Source organism: Mustelus asterias, chromosome 10, assembly GCF_964213995.1.
Source record: "Mustelus asterias chromosome 10, sMusAst1.hap1.1, whole genome shotgun sequence".
Taxonomy (NCBI): domain Eukaryota; kingdom Metazoa; phylum Chordata; class Chondrichthyes; order Carcharhiniformes; family Triakidae; genus Mustelus; species Mustelus asterias.
The window spans coordinates 122,126,051-122,147,531 of record NC_135810.1 but is presented as its reverse complement, the minus strand read 5'-3'; the positions used below and the strand labels follow the sequence as shown (position 1 = coordinate 122,147,531).

The following is a 21,481-nucleotide window of genomic DNA, read 5'->3' as shown; positions in this document are numbered from 1 at the left end:
GAGGAGTTATACAATAAATGGCAGAGTCATCAGGAGTATAGAAACACAGAGGGACCTAGGTGTGCAAGTCCACAAATCCTTGAAGGTGGCAACACAGGTGGAGAAGGTGGTGAAGAAGGCATATGGTATGCTTGCCTTTATAGGACGGGGTATAGAGTATAAAAGCTGGAGTCTGATGATGCAGCTGTATAGAACGCTGGTTAGGCCACATTTGGAGTACTGCGTCCAGTTCTGGTCGCCGCACTACCAGAAGGACGTGGAGGCATTGGAGAGAGTGCAGAGAAGGTTTACCAGGATGTTGCCTGGTATGGAGGGTCTTAGCTATGAGGAGAGATTGGGTAGACTGGGGTTGTTCTCCTTGGAAAGATGGAGAATGAGGGGAGATCTAATAGAGGTATACAAGATTATGAAGGGTATAGATAGGGTGAACAGTGGGAAGCTTTTTCCCAGGTCGGAGGTGACGATCACGAGGGGTCACGGGCTCAAGCTGAGAGGGGCGAAGTATAACTCAGACATCAGAGGGACGTTTTTTACACAGAGGGTGGTGGGGGCCTGGAATGCGCTGCCAAGTAGGGTGGTGGAGGCAGGCACGCTGACAGCGTTTAAGACTTACCTGGATAGTCACATGAGCAGCCTGGGAATGGAGGGATACAAAAGATTGGTCTAGTTGGTCCAAGGAGCGGCACAGGCTTGGAGGGCCGAAGGGCCTGTTTCCTGTGCTGTACTGTTCTTTGTTCTTTGTTTGTTAAAATCCCCTATCTTTCCAGGGACCATATCCCTCCATTCCCATCTTGTTCGTGTATTTGTCAAGACGCCCCTTTAAAGTCACTATCGTATCTGCTTCCACTACCTCCCCTGGCAGCGGATTCCAGGCACCCACCACCCTCTGTGTGAACAAAACTTGCCTCGTACATCTTCTTTAAACCTTGCCCCTCGCACCTTAAACCTATGCCCCCTAGTAATTGACTCTTCCACCCTGGGAAAAAGCTTCTGATTATCCACTCTGTCCATGCCCCTATAATCTTGTAGACTTCTATCAGGTCGCCCCGCAACCCCCGTCATTCCAGTGAGAACAAACCAAGTTTCTCCAACCTCTCCTCTTAGCTAATGCCCTCCATACCAGGCAACCGCCTGGTAAATCTTTTCTGTACCCTCTCCAAAGCCTCCACATCCTTCTGGTAGTGTGGCGACCAGAATTGAACACTATATTCCAAGTGCAATCTAATTAATGTTCTATAAAGCTGCAGCATGACTTGCCAATTTTTAAACCCAATGCCCCGGCCAATGAAGGTTGATCCCAGATATGGAGGGATTTTCTTATGAGGAGCAGTTGAGTAGGTTGGGCCTGTACTCATTGGCATTTAGAAGAATGGGAGGTGACCTTATTGTGACATGAAGGATTCTCGGGAACTTGACAGGGTTGATGCTGAGAGGTCATTTCCCTTGTAGGAGAGTCTAAGACCTGAGGGTATAATCTCAGAGTTAGGCGTTGCTCATTTAAGAAATGAGGAGGAACAACTTCTCTCAGAAGGTAGTAAATCTGTGGAATTCTTCACTGCACGGGGCGGCACGGTAGCACAGTGGTTGGGGCGGCACGGTAGCACAGTGGTTAGCACTGCTGCTTCACAGCTCCAGAGACCTGGGTTCGATTCCCGGCTTGGGTCACTGTCTGTGTGGAGTTTGCACATTCTCCTCGTGTCTGCGTGGGTTTCCTCCGGGTGCTCCGGTTTCCTCCCACAGTCCAAAGATGTTCGGGTTAGGTTGATTGGCCATGCTAAAATTGCCCTTAGTGTCCTGGGATGCGTAGATTAGAGGGATTAGTGGGTAAATACGTAGGGATATGGGTGGGATTGTGGTCGGTGCAGACTCGATGGGCCGAATGGCCTCTTTCTGCGCTGTAGGGTTTCTAAGATGCAAAGGCCTGTAGAGGCTGGGTCATTAAGTATGTTCAAGGCTGAGATAGATTTTTAATCAGTAGGGGAATCAAGGGTTATGGGGATAAGGCAGGAAAGTGGAGATGGGGTCACGTACCAACCGACTCAAGAACAGCTTCTTCCCTGCTGCCATCAGACTTTTGAATGGACCTACTTTGCATTAAGTTGATCTTTCTCCACACCCTAGCTATGACTGTAACACTACATTCTGCACCTTCTCCTTTCCTTCTCCATGAACGGTATGCTTTGTCTGTATAGCGCACAAGAAACAGTACTTTTCACTGTATACTCATACATGTGACAATAATAAATCAAATCAAAAATATCATATCAGATCATAATGATGTAATTGAATGGTGGAGCAGACTCAATGGGCCGAATAACCATCTGCTCCTACGTCTTATGGTCTTATCCTCTCAACATCCACCCTGTTAAGTCCCCTTCAGGCTATTTACGTGTTTCAGTAAATCACCTCTCATTCTTCCAAACTCTAACGGATAACTGTATTGTTCTGACTTGTGCAGAATAGCAGCAGCTGAATGTAAAACCATCACTTCTAATGGGTTGGGGGGTGCAAGACTCCAGCTTGCAGACCACCAACATGTAGAGGGTAGGTCCGCATGTCATAATTTATAAAGAACTTATTGAAACACTTTTAAAAATGTATCTGCTGGAGGCAGGTATTTATTACACATTTATTACACAACCGTAGTCATCTGTAAGGTGGTGCTGGAACATCTTAATGCTGCAAGCTTTGTGGTGAAGATGCTCCCATAAAAACATAGAAACCCAAAAGTGCAGAAGGAGGCCATTTGGCCCATCGAGTCTGCACCGACGACAATCCCACCCAGGCCCTATCCCCGTAACTCCACATATTTACCCCGCTAATCCCCCTGAACTACGCATCCTGGGACACTAAGGGGCAATTTAGCATGGCCAATCAACCAAACCCGCACATCTTTGGACTGTGGGAGGAAACTGGAGCACCCGGAGGAAACCCACACAGAAACAGGGTGAATGTGCAGACTCCACACAGACAGTGACCCAAGCCAGGAATCAAACCCAGGACCCTGGAGCTGTGAAGCAGCAGTGCTATCCACCATGCCACTGTGCCACCGTGCCGCCTCGGTGCTGCCAGGTAGGATTTTGACTACGGAGGAGGAATGCCCGATACTTTCCATGCTATAAACCTCTGACTCCGAGTGCGAGAGAAATAGAAACTGATGCTATTCCGTGCGCTTTGTACCTTTTTCCTTAGGTTTGGACTTTTAAAAATTCTTTGGGATGTGGGTGTCACTGGCAAAGTCAGCATTTGTTGCCCATCCTGAATTGCTCTTGAACTGAGTGGCTTGTTAGGCCATTTTAGAGGACAGTTAAGAACCAGCCACATTACTGTGGATCTGGAGTCTCTCTTTGTGCCAGAATAGGCAAGGATCGCAGATTTATTTCACCTAAAGAATAACCCCCTGCCCTTTTACAACAATTAATAGTTTTGTGGTCATTACTGACACTTGCTTTCAATTCCAGATTTGCTAATTGAATTCATATTCCACTAGCTGCCAATGGGGGGGGGGGATTTGAACCTTTGTCCCCAGAGCATTATTCTGGGTCTCTGGATTACTAGCCCAGTGACATTAGGATAATGCCACCATCTCCTCCGTCTAACGCTTGCTTTAATGTGAGTGATGTGCACTGTTTTTAACTGGATTATTCGTGTTTTGTGTGAGGAGATTTGAATTCTGGCTGTGTGAAGATTGCTTTCAATTCTTCACATTTCTGTTGGATTGCCACAGTGCAGATCTACACGGTGAAAGGCAACCCAGCGCATTTGAAGAGGTTTGGTTTAAGGCTCGCTTCTGACGGTCTGGTATTGACATTACAGCGCAAGTGTAAATCCAGTCGGAGAGCCAGATGGACCAAATCGAGGGGCAGGCGCAGACCCCAGGAATCGAGTGAAGAGAGTGAGAGCACCCAGGAAGATGATGAAGGTAGTGAAGAGGAGGAAGGGCCACCAGAAGATGATGAGCCCTGTAAAAAATGTGGCTTACCCAATCACCCTGAATTGGTAGGTCTAATTGGTTAGGGATGGAGTTGCTTTTCTCGATTGTTCTCTACTTGCTCCTATTCTGTTTTAACTTGTTTTACGCAGCCACTGACATTCTGGTCTGTTTTTAACGGGCAAGTTCCCAACACAGCATGGTAAAGACTGGTAATTCAATGCGGGATAAAGTATCACCAGCATTTTAAGCATAGTTTTTTACATTCAAACGTGTCAACTTAACTGTCAAATATGAAAGTACTTTCACCCTGTTCTTCTGTGTAAAGCAGGGAGCATTTGTTAGTTCATGTTTGATTATTCCCAGAGGAAAAGACTATTGTAGATCTTAATCTAATTTACAAATATATCTCATGCTGTTTTGTTGGGTGGAGGATGTGGAAATACAGTTGCAAAATCCCCAAGAGTGGGCCCAGGACAATTGCAGTACTGGGCTAAGGGGAGAGAAATGGTCTCCTGTTCCTGACTGCTGTTTAGTTGACATTGACTGCGAATCTATGCTCAGAGGCATCAGGTGAGATCAGGATCAGCTGTTATGATTACTGTCAAGTTGAATAGCCTTCTAGTGAACGTCATGTAGACTCACATGCATATTTACCCTGTTAACACCCTGACACTGGGGTCAATTTAGCATGGCCAATCAACCTAACCCGCACATCTTTGGACTGTGGGAGGAAATTGGAGCACCCGGAGGAAACACACACATACGGGGAGAATGTGCAAACTCCACACAGACAGTGACTCAAGCCGGGAATCGAACCCGGGTCCCTGGCGCTGAGAGGCAGCAGTGCCAACCACTAACAGTAAGGTATCAATGCCTTTGGAATAGAGATGGGTAAAGGTCAATGAGATAATTGAATACAAAATCAAGATAGTACGGATGCTGGAAATTTGAAATAAAAGCATAAAACGCTGGAACAATACAGCAGGTTAGGCAGCATCTGTGGAGAGGAATAGTTAATGTTTTCACGCTGATGACCTTTCAAAATGTAAGAGTTACTCTTGTATATCTATCGTTCTTCATTTCTGATGAATGGTAATTAAATATTTGGCTTGAGTTGCTGCTGTTAATTGGTATAAATGTTTTGCCTAGATTCTGTTGTGTGACTCCTGCGACAGTGGTTATCATACAGCGTGTCTACGACCTCCATTGATGACGATCCCTGATGGAGAATGGTTCTGCCCACCCTGCCAACATGTAAGCAACTCCTTCCCATTTGGGCATTGCTGCAGTTCGATTTTCAAACTGAACAATAATTTGCCTCACAGACCTTTTCTCTTTTTTTGTTCTTGGGATGTGGGAGAACGTGGCAAGTTTATTGTAGCGATGAGGAGAGGTTGGAGAAGCTTGGTTTGTTCTCACTGGAACGACGGAGGTTGAGGGGAGACCTGATAGAAGCCTACAAGATTATGAGAGGCATGGACAGAGTGGATAGTCAGAAGCTTTTTCCCAGGGTGGAAGAGTCAATTACTAGGGGGCATAGGTTGAAGGTGCGAGGGGCAAGTTTTAAAAGAGATGTACGAGGCAGATTTTTTACTCAGAGGGTGGTGGGTGCCTGGAACTCGTTGCCAGGGGAGGGAGTGGAAGCGGATACAGTAGTGACTTTTAAGGGGCGTCTTGACAAGTACATGAATAGGATGGGAATAGAGGGATATGGTCCCCGGAAGCATAGGGGGTTTTAGTTAAGTCGGGCAGCATGGTCGGTGCAGGCTTGGAGCGCCGAAGGGCCTGTTCCTGTGCTGTAATTTTCTTTGTTCTTTGTAGTTTAGACGTGGCTATAGGCAACAATATGCTGCTTGACTCTATAGTCTCATTAACCATAACTCTTTATTTACAGAAAATATTTGCTTCTGCTTGATTGGAGCTTCTCCGTCTTTCTCATATCTCAGTCGTGGAACCTGACATTACATCAGCATAATGTATGCTTCTGGAAATCCTTTACTCTGCATCTTCCCCCAACCCAATTCTTTATCCCCATCATGTTTACATCCTCCTACACCTCCCCTTGGATTTTACAGGGTTAGCATATGAGCTATCAAATCTCCCTGAACTTGTGGTTTGACTTCGAGGATATTCCATGCTCCCGTTCTGTTGGCCTGAGTGATAATCGGGGTGTCTCTAAAGCTTGTAGTAAGCCTTTCCTCCTCTTCAGGATCCGAGTAGTAAATCCAAGGCTGGGGATTTCTGGCCCCATTTCTGCGGGTTCCCTCAGGGCGGAAGCGGTGAGCCATTCAGATCTCCGTTGACTTTGGCAGGACAGGAAGATCCTACTTGCGTAGAATCCCTACAGTGCAGAAGAGGCCATTTGGCCCATTGAGTCTGCACCGACTCTCTGGCAGAGTATCTTACCCAGGTCCACTTCCCCTGTCCTATCCTCATAATCCCACACATTTACCATGGTTAATCCATCTAACTTACACATCTTGGGACACTAAGGGACAATTTAGCAAGGAGAACGAGCAAACTCCGCATAGTCACCCAAGGTGGGAATTGAACCCGGTTCCCTAGAGCTGTAAGGCAGCGGTGGTAACCACTGTGCCACCCCCTGTTGGAGCAGCTGGAAAATCCCAAATTTCTCTTGGCTTTCTTTCCAAGAATATATAGATGCTGCAACGATGGGTCATAGTTTCAGGAGACGGGATCAACCATTTGGGACTGAGATGAGAAGTTTCTTCACTGAGAGGGTTATAAATCTTTAGAATTCTCTATCCCAGTGGGTTGTGGTTGCTCAGTTGATGGATTTCTGGGCCCCATGACAATCAACTTGTATGGGGATGAGGTGGGAATGTGGGATTATGTACAGAATCAAACATCCGACTGGGATTCAGAGAAGGTCTGGGAGGCCAGATGGCCTGCTCCTACATCTGTTTCATGTTCTTGTATTCTTAGCCCGTCTGGCATCTCTGTGACTCCATTCATGAGATTAGTCCATGTTTATTTACAATTAATAAATGGGGAATGACATTGAACTCTTGAGACATTGGTGAACAGCAATGAAAAGATCTCTTAGAGAGGTGGCAGTGACAGAACTAACAAAGACACCTATGTCAGACTCCTATTTATCCACTACAGCTCAGCCTTCAACACCATTATTTCACAAAGCTCATCTCCAAACTCCGTAGCCTGGGGCTCGGTTCCTCCCTCTGCGACTGGATCCTGAACTTTCTAACCCACAGACCACAATCAGTAAGGAAAGGCAACAACACCTCCACGATCATCCTCAACACCGGTGCCCCACAAGGCTGTGTTGTCAGCCCCCTACTATACTCCTTGTACACATATGACTGCGGCCAAATTCCCCTCCAACTTGATTTCCAAGTTTGCTGATGACACCACCGTAGTGGGTCGGATCTCGAACAATGACAAGACACAGTATAGGAAAGAGATAGAGAATTTGATAAACAGGTGCAATGACAATAATCTCTCCTTCAATGTCAACAAAATGAAGGAGATAGTCATCGACTTCAGAAAGTGTAGTGGAGAACATGCCCCTGTCTACATCAATGGGGACAAAGTGGAAATGGTTGAGAGCTTCAAGTTTTTAGGTGTCCAGATCACCAACAACCTGTCCTGGTCCTTCCATGTGAACGCTATAGTTAAGAAAGCCCACCAATGCCGTTACTTTCTCAGAAGACTAAGGAAATTTGGCATGTCAGCTACGACTCTCACCAACTTTTACAGATGCACCATAAAAAGCATTCTTTCTGGTTGTATTCACAGCTTGGTATGGCTCCTGCTCTGCCCAAGACTGCAAGAAACTACAAAGTCCAGTCCATCACTCAAACCAGCCTCCCACCCATTGACACTGTCTACGTTTCCCATTGCCTCGGAAAAGCAGCCAACATAATTAAGGACCCCATGCACCCCGGACATACTCTCTTCCACCTCCTCCTATCGGGGAAAAAAATACAAAAGTCTGAGGTCACCTACCAACCGACTCGAGAACAGCTTCTTTCCTGTTGTCATCAGACTTTTGAATGGACCTACCTTGCACTAAGTTGATCTTTCTCTATACCCTAACTATGACTGTAACGCTACATTCTACACTCCCTCATTTCCTTCTCCATATACGGCATACTTTGTATGGTCTGTATAGTGCGAAAGAAACAATACTTTTCACTGTATCCCAATACATGTGACAGTAAATCAAATCAAAGAACTTCAGGTTGAAGCACAAGAGTAAGGAAACCTGACATGAGTGCAAACTGGCCAAGTGTAAAATTAGCCTGATTGTCAAAAACTATACTTCTGAGCAGTGTACATATAGAATAGAAAGTAGAGGGGGTTCATTATTTTAGAAACCAGTAGATGTATTTTAAGAGTTAAGGATTGGCCAAACTAGGATGGGCTGATTGGGCTTTTGCATCTGTATATAACCATTCAATTTTCTTGTTGAAAACTGCAATAACATTGGTGTGCACATGAATGGGAAAATGCTGCCTGATCGTCAAAAGATGTGCTATCGAACGGTTAGGTTTTTGGTGTGGCAGTAACATATTTATAAGTCGCAGCTATTTATTTCTGTATGGGAGGGGGAAATGTGTGACTGCACTAAAGGTTGTTCCCTTTCTTTTGTTTGCAGAAACTTCTTTGTGAAAAACTAGAAGAACAATTGCAAAATATAGATATGATGATAAAAAAGAAGGAAAGAGCAGAGAGAAGGTAAAAGGAATAAGCAGGACTACAACAACCACTTCTAAGACTTGGGTGGAATATTCTGCTTCTGAAATCAATGAAAATGAGGCTGGCAGTACCTCGAACAACCAATTCCCTGTAGCTTTCTCCACTCTCCCACTCAAATTGAGTTTTGCACCTTCGATGTTTCTACTCCTCCAGTCTGCAATCCTGCCCCCCATTCTTTGTCCAAACCTCTGTTTTTCACCTTGTATCTACTGCAGTTATTGTTCTGAAGGCCATCAGTAGGCCATCTGGCCCCTCAAGCCTGTTCCGTCATTCAATAAGATCATGGCTGATCTTTTCGTGGACTCAGCTCCACCTACCCGCCTGCTCACTATAACCCTTAATTCTTTACTGTTCAAAGATTTTATCTATCCTTGCCTTAAAAACATTGAATGAGGTAGCCTCAACTGCTTCACTGGGCAGGGAATTCCACAGATTCACAAGCCTTTGAGTGAAGAAGTTCCTCCTCAACTCAGTCCTAAATCTGCTTCCCCTTATTTTAAGACCATACCCCCTAGTTCTAGTTTCACCTGCCAGTGGAAACAACCTCTCTGCTTCTATCTTATCTATTCCCTTCATAATCTTATGTTTCTATAAGATCTCCTGCCATTCATCTGAATTCCATTGAATATGATCCCAGTCTACTCAGTCTTTCCTCATAAGCCAGCCCTCTCAAATCCGGAATCAACCTAGTGAATCTCCTCTGCACCCCTTCCAGTGCTTGTATATCCTTTCTCAAGGGCGGCACGGTAGCACAGTGGTTAGCACTGCTGCTTCACAGCTCCAGGGTCCCGGGTTCGATTCCCGGCTTGGGTCACTGTCTGTGTGGAGTTTGCACATTCTCCTCGTGTTTGCGTGGGTTTCCTCCGGGTGCTCTGGTTTCCTCCCACAGTCCAAAGATGTGTGGGTTAGGTTGATTGGCCAGGTTAAAAATTGCCCCTTAGAGTCCTGGGATGCATAGGTTAGAGGGATTAGTGGGTAAATATGTGGGGGTAGGGCCTGGGTGGGATTGTGGTCGGTGCAGACTCGATGGGCCGAATGGCCTCCTTCTGCACTGTAGGGTTTCTATGATGATGATTCTAAGTAAGGAGACCAAAACTGTACCTGAGTCCAGGTGTGGCCTCACCAGCACCTTATAGAGCTGCGACATAACCTCCCGGTTTTTAAACTCCATCCTTCTATCAATGAAGGACAAAATTCCATTTGCCATCTTAATTACCTGCTGCACCTGCAAACCAACTGTTTGCGATTCATGCACAAGGACACCCAGGTCCCTCTGCACAGCAGCATGCTGCAGTTTTTTACTATTTAAATAATAGTCCATTTTGCTGTTATTCCTACCAAAATGGATGACCTCACATTTACCAACATTGCACTCCATCTGCCAAACCCTTGCCCATTCACTTAAACTATCTATATCCTTTTGCAGATTTTTAGTGTCCTTTGCACACTTTGCTCTGCCACTCATTTTAGCGTCATCTGCGAATTTTGACACACTACACTACACTTATCCATTTGTCTTCAGCATCTTAAAATAATGGGGTTCCCTCACCCCTCCCTCTGCTATTTTTCTATCGGTAATCAGCATGTTTGGCATCCCAATAAAGTTTTTAATTCTCCCACCATAAAGCGAATGTCAGAGGATAATGGAAGCAGATTCAATAGTAACCTCTTCAAATGGAAACTGGATAAAAACTTGAAGGGGGAAAAGAAATTCAGAGCTGAGAGGAAAGAGATGGAATGGGTGCTTCTTTTCAAAAGATGACATGGGCATGATGGGTCGAATGGCCTCCTGTATTGTATCATTAAATAATTACCCCTTAAACTTAAGGGAGTGTGATGCAGTCTTAGTTTATGCCATTTTTAAAAGCTATAGGGGGAAAATAACCCATTGCAGATTTTATGGAGTAAAATGTTCTGTTTTTGTGGTTTATGGTCTGACATGCCTGGTTTTATCTCGCCCCTTTTGCCCCCTTCCAATCTTGGTGACGACGTTCAATAATTTCTCATTCTTTGTTTGAAACATGTGCAGGTGAATCTTCTATGGAATGTTGGTTTTCTCATTTACAAAGGTGTTGTTTAAAATGATGCACTCCCTCTCTTGCAGGAAAGAGAGGCTGGCCTTTGTGGGAATTAACGTGGAAAATATCATTACTCCAAAAGTAAGTATATTGTAAATGCTGAAAGGGACGAGGGTTTAAAGAAAACAAGATTAACTTGACTTCTTGGGGGCTAGTTTAAAAATGTCGAAGTGGCCTTTTCATAGAATCCCTACAATGCAGAAGGAGGCCATTTGGCCCATCGAGTCTGCACCGACCACAATCCCACCCAGCCCCTATCCCCGTAACCCCACGCATTTGCCCTGCTGGTCCCCCTGACACTTAAGTGGCAATTTATCATGGCCAATCAACCCTAACTCGCACATCTTTGGACTGTGGGAGGAAACCGGAGCACCCGGAGGAAACCCACGCAGACACGGGGAGAATGTGCAAAATCCCCACAGACAGTGCCCTAAGTCAGGAATCGAACCCGGGCGCTGTGAGGCAGCCGTGCTAACCACTGTGCCATCAGCCCGTATGAAGGAGGTTTACCCTTGTCCCTTCACATTTACTTTGAGTCAAACGCTTGATTTTTCAAAATTTGAGAATAGCACAACTCGGATGTAAAAAATTTACAATGAAACCTTAAAAACAACTAGAATGTACATAATTCAGTCAGCATCTAAAAGAGAAAAGATGAGATGTGGGGTTTTCCATCGCCCCTCCCCCAACCGACACGGAGTGCTTTCCGGCGGTGGAGGCGGCTCAACATTGGCCAATGGCAAAATCTTCCAGGCCTGCCGATGTCTATGGTGTTTTGCATTGCTCGCTGTCTGTGCAACTGGAAAACTGACCGCTGGGGGCCGCCATCAAGCTAGAAAATTCAGCCCAAGGTTGTTTAAGTTGTGGGTTATGTCTGAACAATTCCGAACATCCTACCTGAACACTAAACTAATGTGAATTTTGTTTCTTTCCGATGCTGACTGCATTTATCTCTGCTGCTCTTTCTGGGTTTATTCTGAAACCTTTAGCTGATTATTGCAATGCTGCATTGCTGCTGCTTTCTTGTAAATAAATCTCGGCTCCCAGAGGGTCATGCCAGCGAGAGTTGCCAAAGATTGTGCGGAGGTCTGGTGAGGGCAAGTCGAAGCTGGGCTGTGATGCTAATTAGCCTGCTGATGCTCACTGTCTAGACTGACGCGAATGGAGGGCAGAGAAATGGATTGGGTGGGGAGAGAAGCTGAAACAAAAGGTCAAGAAATTGTGACCGACTGACTTCTTGTCCTACTGTGCTGTGCCAAGAGAGAAATGGGGTAGATAAATGGTGAAGCAGTGTCCTGGTATAAAATGTGGAAACAGGTGTGTCTTTTACAAACTGGTGCATGAAAAGGAAATACTGCAGATGCTGGAAATCTGAAAGAGAAACAGCAAAGGTTGGAAATGTAACAGGTTTTATGTAAGTACCTGGTCCCCTGCCATCTCCTTTTGCCTTTCATTATCATCCCTTCTGCAATTTAATCTTTCTTGCCCTCCCCCAAATCACAGATCTTTCCTTGTCTCCCCCCTTCCTCACATCCCCCTTTCCATGCTTCTGTACTTGCGTAAAACCTGCTACATCTTTAATTCTTTTTCCATTCCGGTGAATGGTGCTTGCCTGACCTGAGTATTTCAAACATCACATGATTTTATTTGTGAATTAATTTAATGGATTTCCATACTAGCTATATTTTATATTGCCAATATAAAACTTACAACTGTTTAATACTTTTATTTGTCAGGATTCAGTAACTGAAGAACTTGAAATAAAAGATTTTAAATCTTTGGAAAGGCGGTCAGGTAGAACACGGAGATCTATTAATTACAGGTAAGGTTTTGATTGATTGTGTAAGTGCAGTGTTCAAAAGAAGAAATGTCAATTATGCATCTATGTCTCCCTCCCATTTAGTATGTAAGTGTACGCTCTGATATGGTTCTGCGTTACAAAGATCAGGGTAATTCTAGATGCTGTTCCAGTTCTCCATTCTGTTGGCAAATGTTGCCTTAGTCAGCTGCTGCTAGAAACCTCATACTGTGCCTCCAACTCCATTTCTGTCTGTCTGGCTGCCTACTTTGGTTGGACCAGAAGGTTTGCAACCTTGGTCTCAGTGGGCGATTTGACCCGCAGCTGAGTGTCATTCAGTATACGCTTTCAGTTTTAGTCTTTCATTATTAAAGAGAAAGGTACCCCAAACAGTCTCTCAGTACTGCACTAGATTGTTGGCATTGATTATGTGTTCAAATCTGGAGGAAGCTTTGAATTCAAGGTGGGAGTGTTGCTGCTACCACTGAGCCAAGCAGTTGCATTGCGAGTATTTCTCACGGGGTTATGGGGAGGGGGAAGGTAGTGGGTCATGCCTCCTGTGACGATACTGTGCCTTTAAGTAATGTATTTGTGTCATGTTTCTGGTGTAGGATTTGTTTTAGTAGTCAGTTTTATTAACCCGTGCCGCTTTGTCTATAACTGGCAGCCCTGTTGATGCTGCAGAAGCATAATTGCTCCTAATTGTTGGAATGTTTTTGATCTAGGTTAATGCAGTTTTGTTATTTTAGTGTTTTCCGCTCAGGTTTTTCACAGTAGGGCTTGCTTAGGTTGATTGACAGGAAACATCATGTGACTGGACGGGAGTAGGCTTACACTGAGAAATCAAATCAGTTGCTGCTTGGAATTGTTAGAGAGCAGTGCCTCTCTCGATTTTGAAACTGGATCTGCCAGGAAATAAGTCTTTCTCTGGAGGCTGCTGTATGAGAATCAGAAGACAGGTGTCTTTCTGTACAAGTCCAGAGGGGTTAAAAGGCTGGAAACGTAGCACCCATGTGAACATATCTGTTTTTGTGCCAGTTGGAAGAAGGATGTATGATATTAAAGAGGAGATAGCAGGGCATCTGGATAGAAATGGTTCGATCAATCAGACGCAGCATGGATTCATGAGGGGAAAGTCGTGTTTGACGAACATGTTGGATTTTTATGAAGATGTGACTAGGGCGGTTGATGGAGGAGAACCGGTGGATGCGGTGTTTTTGGATTTCCAAAAGGCATTTATAAGGTGCCCCATAAAAGGCTGCTGAAGAAGATTAGGGCACACGGAGTTGGGGGTAGTGTGTTAAAGTGGATTGGGGACTGGCTATCCGACAGGAAGCAAAGAGTCGGAATAAATGGGTGTTTTTCCGGTTGGAGGAAGGTAACTAGTGGCGTGCCGCAGGGATCGGTACTCGGGCCGCAACTATTTACCATTTATATAGATGATCTGGAGGAGGGGACGGAGTGTAGGGTAACGAAGTTTGCAGATGACACAAAGATAAGTGGAAAAGTGAATCGTGTGGAGGACGGAGAAGATCTGCAGAGAGATTTGGACAGGCTGAGTGAGTGGGCGAGGATATGGCAAATGGAGTATAACGTTGATAAATGCGAGGTTATACACTTTGGAGGAAATAATAACAAATGGGATTACTATCTCAATGGAAACAAATTAAAACATGCTACCGTGCAAAGGGACCTGGGGGTCCTTGTGCATGAGACGCAAAAGCCCAGTCTGCAGGTACAACAGGTGATCAAGAAGGCAAATGGGATGTTGGCCTATATCGCGAGGGGGATAGAATATAAAAGCAGGGATGTCTTGATGCACCTGTACAGGGCATTGGTGAGGCCGCAGCTGGAATACTGTGTGCAGTATTGGTCCCCTTATATGAGGAAGGATATATTGGCATTGGAGGAGTGCAGAGAAGGTTCACCAGGTTAATACCGGAGATGAGGGGTTTGGATTATGAAGAGAGGCTGAGGAGATTGGGTTTGTACTCGTTGGAGTTTAGAAGGATGAGGGGGGATCTTATGGAGACTTATAAGATAATGCGGGGGCTGGATAGGGTGGAGGCGGAGAGATTCTTTCCACTTAGTAAGGAAGTTAAAACTAGAGGACACAGCCTCAAAATAAAGGGGGGTCGGTTTAAGACAGAGTTGAGGAGGAACTTCTTCTCCCAGTGGGTGGTGAATCTCTGGAATTCTCTGCCCACTGAGGTGGTGGAGGCTACCTCGCTGAATATGTTTAAAGCGCGGATGGATGGATTCCTGATCGGTAAGGGAATTAAGGGTTATGGGGATCAGGCGGGTAAGTGGTACTGATCCACGTCAGATCAGCCATGATCTTATTGAATGGCGGGGCAGGCTCGAGGGGCTAGATGGCCTACTCCTGCTCCTATTTCTTATGTTCTTATGTTCTTATGTCTGTGGGGATATTGCTTAAATTGGAATTATAGAGATAGTTAGCAGTTAAGAATTATACCTTGTCATGTTTAAGTTTTTCAATTGATAAAAGTTATGCTAATTCTTTTTGTTATATTTTAACTGTGTTGTTAAATAAAGTTTATTTTAATAAAAGCTTCCTAGTGGGTCAATCGGACCATACCTGGAGCGAAACACCTTATGCTCACCCTATGCCAAAATAAAAAGTTGCATTCTAGGCTAACTTCGTAATATACCTTGGAGTTACTGATCTAACATTCCTTAATGATCGCAACCAGAAATGTCTGGCCACAACCATATGATGTGACTTGGGTCTATTTTGTTCCAGAAAGGTCCTATTTTACTGATGCAGAGGGCTAGTAACATTTTAGTTTTCCTGTTCTGCAAACATTTTACATCAACTTGAAGCTTTTTTCTGTGTAGCTACAGTTCATGAATGGTCCAGATATTAAGCTTCATGCAGTTGTTTTCACCCCGCAGATTTGATGACTTTGACGATGCAATTGATGAAGCTATACATGAAGACATACAGGAAGCAGAGGGCAAAGGTCATTGTCACACGTCAGTCTTTTCGCCTCTTGGCTCTCTCCCCATTCACATTCTCCGTTCATGATCCTGTGTCTGACTTTCCCCATTGTACCCATTGTGTGTGAGTAATTGGTGCTGATTTCTTTTCTGTACCAAATCAGCTCTGTTAGTGCAACAATGCAGATTGGCAAGAATAGGATGCTGAGCGCATCCTTGCTTCCTGCATGCCCAGATTCTCCAAAGTCACGACAACATCTTCAGCTTGGTCATATATGTCCAATTTCAGAGGTCCCCCTGTAGTCTTTGCAATTGAGAACCAAAGTCCAATGTCAGTATTTGAGGAGTCTCATCTTGTTCCATGCATCCCAACTGGTTGCAAGTCTCATTGTGAGACGTTTGGAGGATGTCCTCCTGGCTGGGGAGTCTAGAGAAAAGGGGAGACAGTGCGGTAGTGGTAATGTTATTGGATTAGAAATCCCAAGGCCCAGGCTAATGTTTTAAGTTTTATTTATTATTGTCAGAAGTAGGCTTGCATTAACACTGCAATGAAGTTACTGTGAAAGTCCCTTAGTCGCCACACTCCGGCGCCTGTTCAGCTACACTGAGGGAGAATTTAGCACGGCCAATGCACCTAACCAGCACGTCTTTCCGACTGTGGGAGGAAACTGGAGCACCCGGAGGAAACCCATGCAGACACAGGGAGAATGTGCAGACTCCACACAGACAGTGACCCAAGCCGGGAATCGAACCCAGATCCCTGGTGCTGTAAGGCAGCAGTGCTAACCACTGTGCCACCGTGCTGCCCCTAATAATGCTGTGGGGACAAGAATTGAAGTCCCACCATGACAGCTGATGCAAATTAAATTCAATTAATGAACTCTGGAATATAAAGCTAGTCTCTGTAATGGTGACCATGCCACTATCATCGATTGTTCTAAAATCCCATCTGGTTCACTAATGTCCTTTTAAAGAAGGAAATCTGCCATACTTCCCTAGTCTGGCCTCCATGTGACTTCAGACCCACACAATGTGACTCTTAACTGCTCTCTGAAATGGCCTAGGAAGCCACTCAGTTCAAGGGCAATTAGGGATGGGCAACAAGTGCTGGCCCAGCCAGTGACACCCGCATGAAAGAATAAACAAAACATCAAGTCAGTCACCATTTAAGCCCGAGGTGAGGAGCCAATTTTTCCCATAGCGTCCTGAATTTTTGGAATGCTCTACCCAAAAGAACTGTGGATGCTCAGTCGTTGAGTATGTTCAAAGACTGAGGTGGATTGATTGCGGGGCATTAAAGAAATCAAGGGACACAGAGCGGAATGGGAAAATGAAATTAAAATGGAAGATCAATCGATGTTTGGGGAATGATGGAGCAGACTCGAGCCATATGGACATTTCTGCTCTTATTTCTTTATATTTTTGTATTCAATTCATCTCCTCCCCCAGCTTACCCTCCTTCAGCACTGCAAAAGTGTGCCTCCTCTTGCTTCCCTCAGTTTCCGCACCTCCCTAGTCTTCAAGCCCTGAGCTAACTAACTGAATATTTGGCATCTTGTAACCTCTCCTGCTCTTTTCAACCTCAATGGAACTATAGGTTTTGGCCTTTAGGGCTTTGAACAAGTGAAAATCACTTTATTTCAATTTCCTTAATGGTAATTTGGATTTTATTCCTGTGATATGTTGGAACAAAATCTGTTGGAGACAAAATGAAAGAAAAATCAATTCCTCACTCCAAGCCCTATTGTTTTTGACTTTGTATGCTTTTTGTTATGTATGCTATTCCAATAGGCACTGGAAGAGGCAAAGACATGGCAAATATCACTGGACAATCTCTGGGAAAAGATATCTCCACTATACTCGCAGAATCGAAAGAGAGCAAGCGACCAACACGTGGAATTGCCTGTAGACGCAAGAAAAGGCGAAGATTGAATGACCTTGACAGTGATAGTACACTGGAAGATGATGAAAGTGAAGAGGAGTTCAAGATAAGTGAAAGGTGAACATAATTTCATTCTCGTTCTTACTCTACCCTTGAATCTCGAACTCATTGACACTGGATAGCTCAGGTGCTGTCTGAGGGAAGCTGGGTGGGTATATGAGAGAGATGGTAATAGATGATGCTGAAAGGCTGAGTTGAAGTAGTTGGAATGGGAAGAGTTCTTGTGGGGCATAAACACCACCACTGACTGGCTGCGGCAGATGACCGGTTTCTAAACTGTACATTGTATCTATTCTCCCATTCTACAGATTTTAGTCCCTTTACCTTCTTTGAGGACAGTTCGACAAGCACCAGTAGCCCCTGGTGCATACTCCAAATGGCTATTCTTCAGGCACCTAACACTACTGTAGGAATGCCATCTCCGAACAGGACTGCGGCAGTTCCAAGGAGGAGGCTCACCCTTTGCCTCAGTGACGTGGGATGTGCAACAAATACAGCCGTGCCAACATTGTTCACATCACCAGAATGAAAAGATTGTTCTGCTTAGAGCAAAGACATTAAGGAGAAGATTTAATAATAGTATTCAAAATAGTGATTGGCGTTGATAGAACACATAAGGAGAAATTGTTTCCACTGGCAGGAGAGGCAAAAGCTGGAGACAGATTTAGCTTAATTAGTAAAAGAACAATGGAGGATGAGGCAGGATATTTATACCATCATTGTTATCTGTTATGCACTGGAATGTAAAAGGGTGGAAGCAGTAATTTGGTAAATTTCAAAAGGAGATTAGATAAATATTTGAAGGAAAAACAACAGTGATATGGGAAAAGAGTGGGACAAGTTGGATAGTTTAATCAAAGAACTGGCTTAAGCACAATGGACCAATTGCTTCCTTTGTTCCTCTGAGTAAGAAGTCTCACAACACCAGGTTAAAGTCCAACAGGTTTATTTGGTAGCACAAGCTTTCGGAGCGCTGCCCCTTCATCATCTGTTGGACTTTAACCTGGTGTTGTGAGACTTCTTCCTGTGCCCACCCCAGTCCAACGCCGGCATCTCCAAATCTTTGTTCCTCTGACACAATGAACATATAAAAATGATGAGCAGGAGACAATATATTGGTGCAGCATGCAGTAGACCTGCTCCACACCCCTGATGGTGTGACACCGTGAATAGAAACTTGCCCACCCCATATTAGGGAGGCGATGGCACAGTGGCATTGTTGCTGGACTAGTAAACCAGAGGCCCAGGGAAACTTTGGGGATCCAAGTTCAAATCCCACAATATTGAAATCAATAAAAATCTGGAATTTAAAAAATCTAATGATGACCATGAAACCATTGTTGATTATCGGAAAAACCCACCAATGTTCTTTTCAGGGAAGGAAATCTGCCAACATTACCAGGTCTGGCCTAGCCTACATGTGACTGCAGATCCACAGCAATGTGGTTAACTCTTAAATGCCCTCTGAAATGGCCTAGCAAACCAGTCAGTTCAAGGGCAATTTAGGGATGGACCCAGCCAGTGATGCCCCCCTCCCCCACCCCACCCCACTCCCCGCAGCCCCATCCACCCAGTAATCTCATTGAAGAGGGAAAAAAAAGAGAAACTTAGAATCCATTGGAAAACAAATAATCTGGAAAATGCCCCACCAATCACTTAGATAATAAAAACCGGCTCAGGAGATCACACGAACCATGTTTTATCTGTAAAACCATCTACCAGTGCCCTGTATAGCTGAAGCATAGCATCTTTACATTTATGTTCAGTTTCTCTTGTAATAAAGGATAGGATAGTCTTTTTGCTGTATCAGCAAACTAACCTCCTGTGACTCATGCACTAGAACCCAAGATCCCTCTGGAATTCTGCTGTTATCCTCCATTTAAGTTGCACTCTGTCCTTTTATTCTTCCTGCCTAAGTGAGAAACTTTGCATTTTATTTATATCCACCTGCAATCTCCTTGCACTGAGCATTAAAGCATGTTGTAGAGACAATGTAGGAATAAATGCCCCCCCCCCTCCAAGTACACCATAATTAGAAAAATAACAGTTTTAATATTCACACACCAATTTAACTTCCATATAATACTTTTTGGAGCCCATTGTTGAGGCCGATATATTTTGCAAAGGAATTTGTGCAGCCACGCGGTGATGAAGCATAGTCAATGTCTCTCTCAAAAATATTTGTTCATTTAGCAGTGAAGAAGAGTTTGAGATCTCTGACCACGATAGTGAAGCAGACCCTGCCTCAAATGATGGGGAGAGTTTTGAAGTACGTCGGCGAGGAAGGCGGAAATATGTGGAGCCAATGAGGCGGAGTTGGCGGTTGAGAGGAAGACAAGTTAAAAGATATTCGGATGAGGACGAGGAGGATGAAGAAGAACGTGGAGGTACCGTAGGTTTTATTGCCTATCTGTATTTTCCTTTCCCGTCCAGTTTCCCACTCTGCTATCCTGAAGTTGCTGACTCTTGCTGAATTTGTGTTCCACAGTTCACACAGCATGTGAGGGGCCAGATTTTAGGAAAGAAGTTGAGTTGCGTTTCTATAGTGCTTTTCACAACCTCCGACATCCAAATGCGCTTAAGGCCAACTGTGGTGTTTGTACCAACTCCTTTATGGTAAGAAGTTTCACAACACCAGGTTAAAGTCCAAAGGTTTATGTGGAATCAAGAGCTTTCAGAGCACTGCTCCTGACTCACTCATCTGAGGAAGGAGCAACACTCCGAAAGCTCATGATTCCAAGTAAACCTGTTGGACTTCAACCTGGTGTTGTGAAACTTCTTACTGTGCCCACCCCAGTCCAACGCCAGCATCTCCACACCACAACTCCTTATAAACTGAGGATGTCTGGTGTCTTATGGTTTGGTATCAACTCTATAAGCATTTACATTTCTAGTTTCTGTGTCTAGTTTGTATATGGTGAAAATCACAATGTTGTAAGAAAAGAATAAACTTGAGTTTTTGCTTTTAAATGTAATGTTTTTAAGCTATAGTTTTGGAAAATTGGGTCCTAGTACCTTACCAGTGGGATGTTCGATTCATTACTCCAAGCAACATGGCTTTGTGGAAGATTGAATCATGATACAGTTGTACTCCTGGTAGCATTCCTAGGGTTAAAGCTTGACATAGTGTTGGTATGACTGTGACTCTCAGTTCAAGTTCTATCGCTTGTCCTAAATGACAGAAAACTGGATAAGACAAAGGTGTGGGAGGTACATGACGAAATTCCTATGGGCTGTAGTAAAAAGTACTCAGGAGTGCGATCAAAGAAGTTTGACACCAAGCCACTTAATTAACATGTAGGAAGTACAATTGGAATCTTGGTGAAAGAGGTAGGCTTGACTGTAAGTAAATTCCCACAGGAAATCTTAAAAGAGATGGGATTGTTGATGAGTAGGATATGTGGTGAAGTGTCAGACAAGTTTGTTTCAAAAGTGTTGATAAATAGCACACTTGTAGCTGAGGCTGTGGCCCACACAAAAACCGACATCCAGACTCAGACTTTAGTAGAGTCTTATAGGTGGGATGTTAAACTAAGGGACCATGTGCTTTCTCGGGTGAATGTTTTTAAAAAAAATAATCCCTGGGCCAAAATTTTCAAAAGCCAGGGAGTTCTTGGTGTTCTGGACAATAATTATCCTTCAACCAAAATGATTAATCCAATCCTAATCTCATTACTGTCTTGGGAAGCTTGAGTGTAAATGGGCTGCTGCATTTCCTACATTACTACAGCTTTAAAAAGTACTTCATCAGCCTGAGAACACTTTGGAATGTCCCGAGGTCATGAAAGGTGCTATGCAAATGCAAGCCTATCCTTTCACCTAATCAAGCTCCCAAACACATTTCAAGAAGTAATTTTCACTAATTGGACCTTCGGTGGGCATAGTCGACATCTGTAGTCTAATGTAAAACCAAGTTTAAAAATTCCTCTGACTGTCTGATGGATCACTTTGGAACTTCTTAGTTTTTCAGACATATGGGGCGGGATTTTATGGCCTCGCTCACCCTGAAACTGGAAAATCCCGATCGA

At 44.4% G+C, this 21,481-nt stretch overlaps 1 protein-coding gene across 4 annotated transcripts in view; it reads left to right on the top strand.

Moving 5' to 3' along the window:
* rsf1a (remodeling and spacing factor 1a) overlaps positions 1-21,481 on the top strand; it is a 97,351-nt gene that overhangs the window by 70,826 nt on the left and 5,044 nt on the right. For 2 of the 4 annotated variants that reach the window (XM_078222651.1, XM_078222649.1), the window contains exons 7-14: positions 3,817-3,999; positions 5,084-5,188; positions 8,574-8,653; positions 10,779-10,833; positions 12,489-12,574; positions 15,467-15,534; positions 17,303-17,510; positions 19,650-19,840. In XM_078222651.1, the coding sequence (XP_078078777.1) occupies positions 3,817-3,999; positions 5,084-5,188; positions 8,574-8,653; positions 10,779-10,833; positions 12,489-12,574; positions 15,467-15,534; positions 17,303-17,510; positions 19,650-19,840 (976 nt within the window). Of the gene's footprint in view, positions 1-3,816; positions 4,000-5,083; positions 5,189-8,573; positions 8,654-10,778; positions 10,834-12,488; positions 12,575-15,466; positions 15,535-17,302; positions 17,511-19,646; positions 19,841-21,481 lie in introns of all 4 variants that reach the window. The other 2 variants (XM_078222650.1, XM_078222648.1) reach the window with 1 other exon arrangement.